At 38.7% G+C, this 12665-nt stretch overlaps 1 protein-coding gene across 1 annotated transcript in view; it reads left to right on the forward strand.

Moving 5' to 3' along the window:
* The window catches only part of LOC138831386 (zinc finger protein ZFP2-like), a 124296-nt gene that overhangs the window by 57734 nt on the left and 53897 nt on the right, over positions 1 to 12665 (forward strand). The window contains exon 5 of the mRNA XM_070028498.1: positions 10122 to 10598. Coding sequence (XP_069884599.1) covers positions 10122 to 10598 — 477 coding nt within the window. The remainder of the gene's footprint in view (positions 1 to 10121; positions 10599 to 12665) is intronic.

Here is a 12665-nt window from a genome sequence, read left to right on the forward strand (position 1 = left end):
AGCTCAGGGATAGTACTCAGGTCCAGAGTTCAAACCACAGGATTAGGTATTTACAGACACTTAACTCGTTGATTCTGGGAGTGTTTCCTTTTAGCTTCTGGGCCTGGGGCCTTACCTGTAGGAGTTTGGTGGACAAAGGTTGAACTAGAATGAGGAAAGATACATATGGTCTGCAGTTGTTGCCACATTGAGTCCTAGAAGAATGTGATGCACACACTGGACAGGTATAGAAAGGGCTGTTGCTGAAATAAAGAGAAATTCATCATTGGCCTTGTCTCTGTCTCTACCATTATCATCCCCTTGTTCTTCTCAGCACTGCTGGTGTTGTGGCTGGCCCCCAGCAGTGGTAGTATGCTTACCTAGCATGCATGAAGCCCTGGTTCAAGTCCTCAGTACCACATACAGAGAAAAAGCAGAATGTGGAAATGTGGCTCATGTATTAGGGTGCTAGTCTTGAGCAAAAGAAGTTCAGTGACAGTGTCCATGCACTGAGTTCAAGCCCCAGGGTTGGGACATAAAACACAAGAAATGTAAGCTGAGTGATGGTCCCTCATGTCTGTAATTCTCCCTTTTCAATAGGCTGAAACTGAGGATCCGGTTCAAAGTCAGACTGGCCAGCAACATGTCTGAGAAACTTATCTCCAGTGACCACTAAAAATCCAGAAATGTGTTGTGGCTCACATGGTAGAGCACTTGAGCTCAGTGATGGGTCCCAGGCTCAGAGTACAAGTGCCATGACTGAACAAGAAAGAAAAAAAGGATAAAAGTGTAAATAAATGCATCAGAAATATAGGCTTGAAAAATGAAAACTACACTTCACAGGTAGTCTTAGATGAACTCCAGTGTTTCCTGATCCTTTTCTCCTTGCCTCTTAGGAATTTACTTTTACAGAATGAAATTAGGTTTTCTTTATATTATTAGAGGTTCTTTTAAGTTGAAGTCTATAATCCAAATATGCCTTTGATTCCCATTTTCATGAGGAATACTTCAGCTCCGCAAAATGGACATGCAAAACCCATACGCTGGAGAAATAAAATCAGGTAAGAAAGTTTCCAATCCAATCCATCCCAATTATGTTGTATGTAAAGGATCACCAAAAATCACAATAAGCTTTAGGAGACAAGTATAGGATCTCTGATTATGAGAGAGAGTGGGAGACTGTTGCAGACCCTGGGGTGCCTGCAGGAGCAGGCCAAATGTGAGCAAAGGCTTCAGGGCCATTGACTCCCACCTTCAGTACTGCAAGTCCTTGCCCTTTATGGTTTGAGGAAGTGTGTGTTCTAGCTGATTGGCCTAGGGCTTTAAGTGAAGTTAGGCTTTGGTGGAAAACATAGATTGAAATAGAATGAGGAAAGAAGTGTGCTGTTTGCACATTTTGGCAGAGTGGGCTTAGACCAATATTACATAAGCATTTGAGAGACATAGTAGAATTGTGCCATCAGCCATCGCTCTGTCTCCTTAATTATCATCCAATTGGCCCACAGAAGTCTTGCTTGTGCTCTGATGAGACTGTGGCAGGAAACAAAAGATTTATTCCACAGTTTAAGGGATAAGGTCTGAGAAGACAAGTCTGAGGTCCCCTAGATATGTAGCCTAAAGCTACTGAGAGGAACTTTTAGTTTCAGAGAGGAGGTAAGAATATTAAAGAGATTTTCCCATGCAAAAATGAAAAGACAAAATCAGACTTGTTTGCAAGTGATTAAGCTTCATATCAACAAAAACCTACCCTAAACTTCACTCTTCTACACACCTGCATTCATTCTGACCCCCAAATCACTCTCTTTGTAGAAAATCAGGGTAATTTGCCATGTACTTCAGAATCCCTGTGAGGAAACTTTTCACTACTTACCTGAAGAAATTATTAAAGTACATGCAAAAAGAGTACAGCAAGTGCTCACAGATACTGCACAAGCTCTGAGTTCAAGCCACTGGTCCAATAGCAAAGACAAAAATCATAACACCCTTAAATGAAAAGCAAACTTCAGAAACAACCAAAAACTCCTTTTGATTTAGTAGATAGAATTGGGGATTTTCTGGAAAATTAATTGTTAGATTTTTGGGAAATCCAAATTAACACAATGATTATGGTGCATATCCATGTAACAATCTTTCTATTCTAGGCCCTTGTGTACATTACAGCAATGGGAAATGACCCGGTATAAGTTCAGTGTCTGTGAATACCTTTGTAAGATGAGAGGGGAGGTATTCAACAATTTAAGGCAAAACAGAGATATAATTTGCATTCAGCAGAACACAGGAATGTAACAAAAAGAAATGTATGAGCAACAGAGTCACATAAACTCAAATTCATTATTAGAACAAAGAACCAAACAGTCAATGCATCCACTTGTCCCCATATATTTACATTTTGTGGCTGGTTTCAGGAAGGAAATAGTGTTTTTGAAGTAAAATTCAGTTTAGCTCCCCCAGCAGGAAGAGAAAAGTCCCAATGCATCCAAGCACTCTTGTGACCAGGGTGGTGCCGAGCATTGTGGGAATTGTAGTCTCCAAAAAGGACATTTTCTTTGAAAGTCCTGGGGTTTTTTGTTTTTTGGAGGGCAGAGGTGGAGCACAAGATCCTTTTGCACATGCGTCTCCCCGCCCACCACGGGAGTTTTAATTCTGCCTCTTTCAGATTCTTTTCCTTTTCCTGGCTCCTGGAAGTGCCCTGAAGTACAGTTTGGTCTTCCACAGGTGGGAGCCAGGAGGCTGGGGCCCAGCTCTGTGCAGTGGAGCTCAGGAGTTGTAACTTGAAGGAATCTCAGGCTTTGGAACTGATGTCAGGTAGGAACTGTGCGATTACTGAGGGAATCTCCTCTCCACGTATTTCTTTTTCTTTTTCTGTTTCTGTTTGGTCGTTGGTGGGGCTTAAACTCTGGGCCTGCAAGCACCATTCTTGAGGGAAAAAGCAGAAAAGCATGGGAGGGGAAGATGTTGCTAGCTTCCTTTGCCTTATGCAAAAATTGTTGCTACTTCCCTGAGCACCAGATTCACATGGTACTCTTTACTACACCACTCTCAATCACTTTATGTTGTTGCAAGATTTAAACTAATTTGTAGGAGTGGTGATGAGCTGGATTGAAGAATAAGCCAGAGCATAGTTATGAGAGGGTACCTGAGGCTGTGGTTTGGGATGGTGGGGTGATTGTTATGATTGAATATATCTATTCATGTAGTAATCCCTAATCCTCTTCTTGCTAATTTATTCAGCCTGTTAACACTGTGATTTTTAGTATGTAATCATGCAAACTTACATTAAATGTGCCATCTATGGATTTGCTAATGCTAGCTCTAATCGGTTGGTTGTGCCTGGTAGTACAGAAAATGTTGGTCTGGGACATATGGCCTAAAAAGAAAATTCACAGAAGAAAACTTGAGGTAATATGTCTTACTCAAGGTTGTATGCTTTGTAGGTGTTACTTATCTTCAGGTGTGTCACGCCTATATCGATTATTTTATGTTGTATCTTTAGGATGGCCAAGGTTCTTCGCATGTCTGTTTAGGGAAATGAACATTAGGGAATTCTCAAACCTGGGTTTACCTCATCTTTGCTCATGTCCCTTTGGCCAAAGCATTTTAAATGGCAACTTGCTAATCATTGCATATGTGTGCAATGGGTAGAGTGAAATGTGCCATTTGACACCCATTATTGAAATAGTAGAACATAAGAAATATATTCTATTTACATTTTTCTCTCTAACTTTGAGTGAAAATTACTGAGTTACATCATACATGCTTTCCATGGTGTTTCAATATGTAAAAGAATGAGGTAGAACACAAAATCCAGTGGATTCCTAGGAAACTTTTTCATTAAAAAAGCAGTTCATGGGCTGGAAAGGTGGCTCAGTGGTAGAGTGCTTGCCTTGCAAGCATGAGGCCCTGGGTTCGATTCCTCAGTACTACATAAGCAGAAAATGCTGGAAGTGGTGCTATAGCTCAAGTGGTAGAGCACTAGCCTTGAGCTGAAGAGCTGAGGGAAAGTGCCCAGGCCCAGAATTCAGGCACCATGACTGGCAAAAAAGGAAAAAAAAGAGCAGTTCATACATCCCGAAGTATATTCAGTAATAACTACTATTTGTGGAAATATGATATGTTTTTGCTTTCAATTATTCAATAATATCAGTGGGAACATTGATTTTTTTGAATTTAATATGTACATAAACATGGAAATTAGTTGATTTAATAATATCTATCTATTAGGAAATGGACTAGATTTGTGTTTATTGGACACTTTAATGCTCTGCCTGAGACATTACAAATTCTTCACTTCTAAGAAGGATTTACGTTTTCAAAACAAAAAATAAATAAAAATTAAAAAAAAGAGAAGGCTTTATGGTTTTCCCGCCCATGTATCATGTTTGCAAGAGGATATTCTGGGCCCCAAATCTCACAGATTCATTTCTGAATGCGTCATTTTCCTTATATCCCAGCCATGCTTCCAGAATCTTCTGCTCATTGTCAGCAGCAAGACAGAATGAATGGATCTCCGGTGAGTTGATTTTTTAATTTTTCATTTGTTTTCCATTCCATTATATGAACCTAAAGATGTCCAAGAATTAAAAACAATACCAACCACACAGATTCAGCCTCAGGAACTTATTCATAAATCAGATAAAGAAGGCTTGTAAATTAGCAGATAAAAATTACTTGTAGGTTTAGCAGATTAAATGGTTATATTCTTTCTAAGTTGAATTCAGATTGGCTTCAGAATGTCTAGGTTTCTTCTTGTCATAACATGTAGTCATACCTGTTATGTGATGTAGTGACACCGAGCAGGTTACATCTCATGGAAGGTGAAGGATAGATTGCAACAAACTCTCATCCTCATGAGTAACATTATACTATGTCAATGAAATTTTCCTGGAATTGCTGAAATAGTGTGGTCATACACACTTTCGTGTGTTCTTAAGGAATGATTAACCTATATGTACTTAAATTACTCTCCATATATACTTCTGGACTACTTCATGGTCTTGGTCTTACTTGAAGCTGAGGCTATATTTGTTGCTAAAGTTTATGGTCTTTTTACAAAATTTTGTTTGTTTTCTAAAGTATTCTCTCAAGATTTCTTTCCTCAATCTCTCTCTACTTTTGATTTTCTACTCACTTGTGTTGGTTATTTTTCTGTTTCTCTCTCTTTGAATCTATCTTTGAATTATTTTTTTCTTTTCTCATTCTCTCTTTCCTCCATATGTCCCTCAGTTTTTTCTTTTCTTCAATGATCTATCTGGGAACTAGTTTTTCTTAGTGATTAGTTTTACTTTGCTGACATGGCTCTTAGGATTGACATTTTTCTTACCCACTGTATAGGAAAATTGTTTCCTAGAGAGTTTACAGGATTCCAGCAACAAAGAAAATTAGAGAAACACAAAAACATAAACGGACAGACATAGGGGAAACCAGGGTTCCAAAGGCTCTCTGGCACTTGGTCGCTGGGTGCCAGCAAGCTAGCATAGTTCCTTGAGTGCACATAGGGAAGATTACCATTGATACTATGCAAAAATGAAGTATCTATATTAATAGTACAATCAGAGCCACAACAGGTTGTGAGGAAACATGTTTCCCTATTCTCCTGAGACAGAAGACTGTCACCCAGAGAAAATGCAGACATGGTGTTCACCTTACCTAGCCTTCAAGGTGAACAGCAGCTCAGTTTCAGATGCTATCTTTCCAATAGTAAGGAAAAGGCCTGCAATCCAGTCTCTTAACCCTCTCCAGAATTCTCTTTTAACCCTTCTGCAGCCAGCTCTCAGTTCTCTTAGTGCTGTCAGCCTGGAATTGCAACCTCTCAAATCTTTTCCCCTTCAGCTCAACTTCAGGGTTCCCTACAGAAAAGTACTTCCTTCTACCAATTCATACACTACAAGAAAACCTGTTTTCTCCTGATTTTGTGTTGGTCTAACTTCATTTGATGTGTTATTCAATTTTGTTTTTCCATCCCACTACTGTTGAATATTATAATTCACTGCCAGTAAAGATTGGAACTAGTGTTGAAAAAAATTAATACCGTGACGAGATGTTCTCTATTAGAAATATCACTTGTCGCAAAATCTCACAGATGTTTGCTCACTAATTGATTTTGATCTCTGAGGTATTTCACTATTAACTAACACAAGTAAAAATGTATCCTTAGAGATCTACTGGAGAAAGGATTCAGGAATATATGATGCATTTGAGCATTTGGTCATATTTATCATTTTTGTCATCTTGAGTGTTCCTTGACCCTCTCTATATTTGCCTTCACTTTCCATGAAGGCCTATTAAAATGAAAACCTTGTCAAGGAACATTTTTTTCACTCCACCTATATTTTGTATTGTAGAATGTAGGCAAAGTTTACAAAATTTCATGGTAGCAGTTCTTTTTACATAGGAAGGAAATATCAGGGTGTCTATGACCACATTTCAATATTTAGTATTTAAACCAAACATGGTAAACCACAGATATTTTTATGTGGATACTCAATTATATCTTATAAGGGCCTAATCAATCATTAGTTACTTTCTGGAGTACTGTTACTGTTTTTTGAACATCGATGTGGACACTGCTTTTCATAGATCTACCATTGTCCTATGTTCTGTATTCCATGTGATATCCTGAATGTGTGCTGCTTGCTTTTTGAGTACTTGTTAATAGGAGGTCTAAATAGGATTTATGGTGAAGCAGTATGTGTAAATGAAGGAAAAATATTACTTTAATTCATTTTTACCCTGGTATGTACTGAAATTTTATCAAAAATGATAATACAATTTTAGTCACCTCCTTAGAATTAATGCTATCATGCCAGATTATTGTCTCCTTAGAGTTTTTATCTTGTCTCTATTGCTAGCAGCAGAAATGTGTTTGCATGCATTATGGAAGCTGTAAATTTTATTGGTCTTGGGGCTTGAATTCTGGGTCTGGCTGTTTTCCCTCAAATCTTCTGGTTATGGTGAGTGCTCTACCACTTGAGTCACAGTGCTACTTTCATTTTCTGGTGGTTTATTGGAGATAAATGTCTCATGGACTTTCCTGCCAGGGCTGGCCTTGAACCTTGATCCTCAGACCTCAGCCTCCTGAATATCTAAGATTACAGGCATAAGCCACCAGCACCCTGCAAATCTGTGTATTTTAATGACCAGGTTTATGTGTTGTCAAATATTTCTGATTTGCGATTTAATTTTCCCAGTGAATAGTTAACAAAGCTAGCTGCAAACATTTTATGTAAGAGCAAAGCATACCTGCAACATAATGAAATTCCAGGTTGGAATTCTCATAACCCAGGTCTAATTTCTTGATGGAAATGTGCCATTACAGAAGCTGATGTCATTTGATGATGTGGCTGTGAACTTCACCTGGAAGGAGTGGCAGGATCTGGATCCTGGTCAGAGGACCCTTCATAGAGATGTAATGCTGGAGACCTATAGCAACCTCATGTCCTTGGGTGAGCAAAGGTTATTTTCACTTGGAAGATCAAGTGTTTTTATTTTAGTAGACATTAGACTATTTATGTTATTTAGGGAGAAGATCCCAGTCCATTCCCAGGTAAGAAACTGCTAGTATAAAAGCCAGTCAAATTTGAGTCTGAGAGCATGGACTTGTTTGTCGTTCATACTAGTGCTTGAGCCACAATTCTATTTTGGCTTTTGTTTTGGGGTATATTCTGTGTTTCCGGGCTCAGGTTGCTTTCAAGCCAGCCTCTTCTGATCTCACCTCCTAAATGTATGATTACAGGTGTAAGCCTTTGGACCATTACATTTTCTAAAAAAAAAAAAAAAAAAAAAAAGGCTTCCAGGCCATGGGAAGTGTCATTTTTTTCTAAGGGAAACTTCAACTTCATTATATGTAACACAAGAGCTAATTTTTTTCTCGTTCTTTAAGAAGGCAAATCAATAGTTGGACAAAAGTTCTAAGCTATGATCCACTAATAGGAGACTGACTTCTGAGACTTGGGTAATTATTATAGGTGGATCTAAAGTCTAGAATAGAACATACATTACTACTGACAGTATGCTCTGCAAATCAGTAGGTGAAAGTGTGTATTTCTAAGCCAAAACTGATACAGGGTTTAGTGCTTCAAGCTACGAATCCTAGATACTCCGGAGGCTGACATCTGAAAGTTTCAGTTTGAAACCAGCAGCTGGAGAAAAATGACCACGAGACTCTTATCTCCAATTAACCATTCAAAAACTAGAAATGTAGCCAAGACTCAAACTAGTAGAATGCTAGCTTTTAGCAAAAGAGCTGAGTTCAATTCACACAGTTGGAAAAATAAACCCAAAGCTGCATGCTACTCCACCATGGAGCTGTTAAGAATTGAGAAACCATGGACTGGGAAGGTGGCTCAGTGGCAGAGGAATTGCCTTACATGCATGAGGCCCTGTGTTCAATTCCTCAGCACCACATAAGCAGGAAAAAAAAGCTGGAGTTAGTGAAGTGGCTCATGTGATACAATGCTAGCCTTGAGCTGAAGATCTGCCCGACAGTGCCCAGGCCCAGAGTTCAGGCCCCACTACTGGACCCCCACACCCTAAAAAACAATTGAGAAACCAGATTTAGGAGCAACCTTGTGGACAGGATGTCTGCGACCTTACATTAATGATGACCCAGCACGAGCAATAATTCTCCACTATTTCTTAACCATAGGGCACTGTGTTCCTAAACCTAAATTGATCATGATGCTGGAGCAAGGTGCAGATCCATTTATAAGAGAAGCTTCAGGCAAGAATTTTACAGGTGAGTTAAAGCATCTTGAATGGTGATGATGGGTCCTGAGCCCAGTTGGTCTGTTTATCTTGAGCTGTACAGAGCGATAGTATTCCTAGTGCCCCTGAGTATAGTATGGCAGAGAACTAGGTGATCCTTTGTCTCAAGGAATTGTCAATCCAGAATTCACATGGAGGCAAACTGCATTTGGTGTGCCAGTGTATTTAATGTTAGCAATTCTCTTTGTCTGTAGCAAGTCATTTTTTAAGAGAAAAAGACAATAAGAAATGTACAAAAGGAGATCTCATTTTCTTTTAAACTAGTATTATGCAGGTAGGAGGAAAATAGGAGAACGGTAGTGCTGCTATTCTCTGATCAGGACAATATCTTATGAATTGTGCTGGGCATAGAGAGATATTTAGAATGGAACCATTAAGAGTATGTTGATGAATAATTTCAGTAAATATTTCCTAGAAATAAATAGAAAAATCTGAATTAGAGAAAAACATTATTTTCCATTGTAAAATGTCAGTACTACATTCATAGTTAGGACATTGCAAAGAAAAGTTTATATTCTGCATAAAACAATGCTTTGATATTTGAAAATCTTGTAACAGTTAAAATGTGAGAAATTACCTTTACAGTAATGAATTTATGGATCTCATTTATGTCTTTGTCTATTTTTCTATTATGCATTTTAGATGTCCAAGAAATGGAGGATGTGATTAGCACCTGTCAGGAAAGTCACAATAAATATCTCTCTGAAGTAGCAGTCATGAATAGTAACCCAGGGAAGGAAAAAGTGAGATTTATAAGAAGTTTTAATTTGAGCTCAAAACAGAAGTCAGAACTGATTAAGAATAATGGGAACTCCTTAGGAATGAGGACAGAAAAGGTCACTGGGTGTCAGAACATGAGTGTTTTCATTGAGCCTGGTAAGATGTGTGCTGTATGTAGTCCTCATGTGTCTTCTGTAGTTGAAGAATATAAACAATGTAAAAGGTCTTTCACTGAGAAGACACACCCTTTTGTCCCTCAGAGAACACACACAGGAGAGAAAGCATATGAAAGTAAAATGTGTGGAAAGATTTTCACTAGTAAGGCATACCTTACTGTCCACCAGAGAAAACACACAAATGAGAAACCTTTGGAATGTAATATGTGTGAAATGTCTTTTACATCGAAGTCAAACCTTACTGTCCACCAGAGAACACACAGAGGAAAGAAACCTTATGAATGTAACATTTGTGGATAGTCTTTTACCTGGAAGTCAAACCTCACTGTCCACCAGAGAACACACACAGAAGAGAAACCTTATGAATGTAACATGTGTGGTAAGTCTTTCACCCAGAAATCAAAGCTTATTGTCCACTAGAGAACACACACAAAAGAGAAACCTTTCGAATGTAACATTTGTGGAAAGTCTTTCACCTGCAAGACATATCTTACTGACCACCAGAGAATACACACAGGAGAGAAACCTTATGAATGTAATATGTGTGGAAAATCTTTCATCAAGAAGTCACCTCTCACTGTCCATCAGAGAATACACACAGGAAAGAAACCTTTTGAATGTAATGTGTGTGGAAAGTCTTTCACCCAGAAGTCAACTCTCACTGTCCATCAGAGAAGACACACTGGAAAAAAACCTTATGAATGTAACTTTTGTGGAAAGTCTTTCACCCAGAAGTCAACTCTCACTATCCACCAGAGAAGACACACAGGCGAGAAACCTTTTGAATGTAACATGTGTGAAATGTCTTTTACCTTGAAGGCATACCTTACTGTCCACCAGAGAAGACACACAGGTGAGAAACCTTTTGAATGTAACATGTGTGAAAAGTCTTTCACCAACAAGTCAAACCTTATTGTCCACCAGAGAACACACACAGGAAAGAAACCTTATGAATGTAACGTGTGTGGAAAGTCTTTCACCCAGAAGTCACAACTTATTGTCCACCAGAGAACACACACAGGAGAGAAACCTTATGGATGTAACATGTGTGGAAAGTCTTTCACCCAGAAGTCACACCTTACTATCCACCAGAGAACACACACAGGAGAGAAACCTTATGAATGTAACATGTATGGAAAGGCTCTCACCAAGAAGTCATACCTTACTGTCCATCAGAAAACACACAGGAACGAAACCTTATGAATGTCATATGTGTGGAAAGTATTTCAGCCAAGATCTACACATTACTGTCAACCAGAGACCACACACAGGAGAGAAATTTTATGAATGTCAGCTATGTGGAAAGTCTTTCACCCAGAACATACACCTTTCTGTCCATCAGAAAAAAACCCACCAGAGAGAAATGTTATGTATGTAGCAGGCATGGAAATTCTTTCACCTGGAAGGTACAACTTAACATCCATCACAGAACACAAGGAGAAAAACCTTATGAATGCAACCAGTGTGGAAAGACCTGGAGGTCACAGCTTAACACACATAAGTTCCTTCACAGAAATGAAATAACTTAGGATTGTACCAAATGGCAAAGGCTTTGATCTGTAAGAAAATTGAAATTGCAATACAGAACCAATACAGGATAGAGACCTTATGATATAGCAGATGTGGAGTCCTCCAACTAGAAGACACAGCTCAGGGTTCACCACAGAACACACAAAACACAGACACACACACACCTTCACACACAAAGAGTAGAGAAATCCTATGTAGGAAAAATAAATGGAAAGGTTTTCAAGAAAAATCCTAACTCAGTTTGCATCACAGAACTGACACAGGCGAGAAAATACAAATGTAACAATTGTGGAAAGTCCTTTACCAAGTATTCAGGGATTCAAGTTCATAGGACACACACAGCGGGATAATCTTAAAAATATTACAAATGTGAATAAGGGAAACCATGGGACCTATTTTTTTTTTATATTTTATTTTATTTTATTTGAGAACATACTGTACAGAGGGGTTACAATTACATGGGCACGATAATGCATACATTTCTTACCAAGCATTGCAGCCTCCTCCTTTGTTTACCCTTCACCTCCCTTCCCAGCCTCCCCCCTGCCCCCCACCCAATCATACCCCCCTCACCCCCCCAGACCGACATTGTAAAGCTGGTTTTGACATGACATTTTGTACTTCTCATTGTTGCAACAGATCCACCTGAATCCTTAAAAGACTTGTTTGTCCCCATCTCCTCCCACATGTTATACTGACATCAAATATAGTGAAAGCAGGGGTTACACTGTGGGGGAGGGACATACAAAGCAACAAAGAAATAATCTTATAAATGCGTTAGAAACTCATGCATGAAAGAAACGAAAACATTAAAATACATATTTAAGGGTTCATTTTCCTAACATCACATTATCTGACCTTTTCCGCTTGACTCATACCTATACTAGATATTGCAAATAAGGGAAACCATGGGACCTATGTTTCTTTGGGCCTGACTTACTTCACTTAATATAATTTTTTCCAAGCCTTTCCATTTCCTAACAAATGGGGAAATGTCATTCTTTCTGATGGAGGCATAGAATTCCATTGTGTATATATACCACATTTTCTTGATCCATTCTACCTCTTCTCTGACCCTAGAAGTTCCTGTCAGCAAGTTTCGGTCACATATCTAGGGGACCTCAGACTGGTCTTCCCAGACTATCTATTACACTGTGGAATAAATCTTTTGCCTCCCTCTCTCATATCAGACATGCTAAGCTTGTCTCTTAAGGGTTTGTTGTGATTGTTGATGATCCTTTCCCCAAATCAATGCTGGGAAGGATTGTGTAGGAAATTTTCATGCCTGATATTCAGTCCTCCAGTGTAAGGGTTTTCCATCCCTCTTTTAGTGGACCTTAGCTATTCCTTATGAAAATGGAGATTGTGAGGCACATTTGGATGTATGGATGGCAACTTTGGATCACCTATAAAATATGAAGGAAGAATAATTATTTCTTTCTTTAAAAGTTAAAAGTAAGTTCCTGAGACGCAAGGACATAAGGATCAGGTAAAAAT

The sequence above is a fragment of the Dipodomys merriami genome, unplaced genomic scaffold (assembly GCF_024711535.1).
Source record: "Dipodomys merriami isolate MVZ:Mamm:240054 unplaced genomic scaffold, mDipMer1.0.p SCAF_194, whole genome shotgun sequence".
Taxonomy (NCBI): domain Eukaryota; kingdom Metazoa; phylum Chordata; class Mammalia; order Rodentia; family Heteromyidae; genus Dipodomys; species Dipodomys merriami.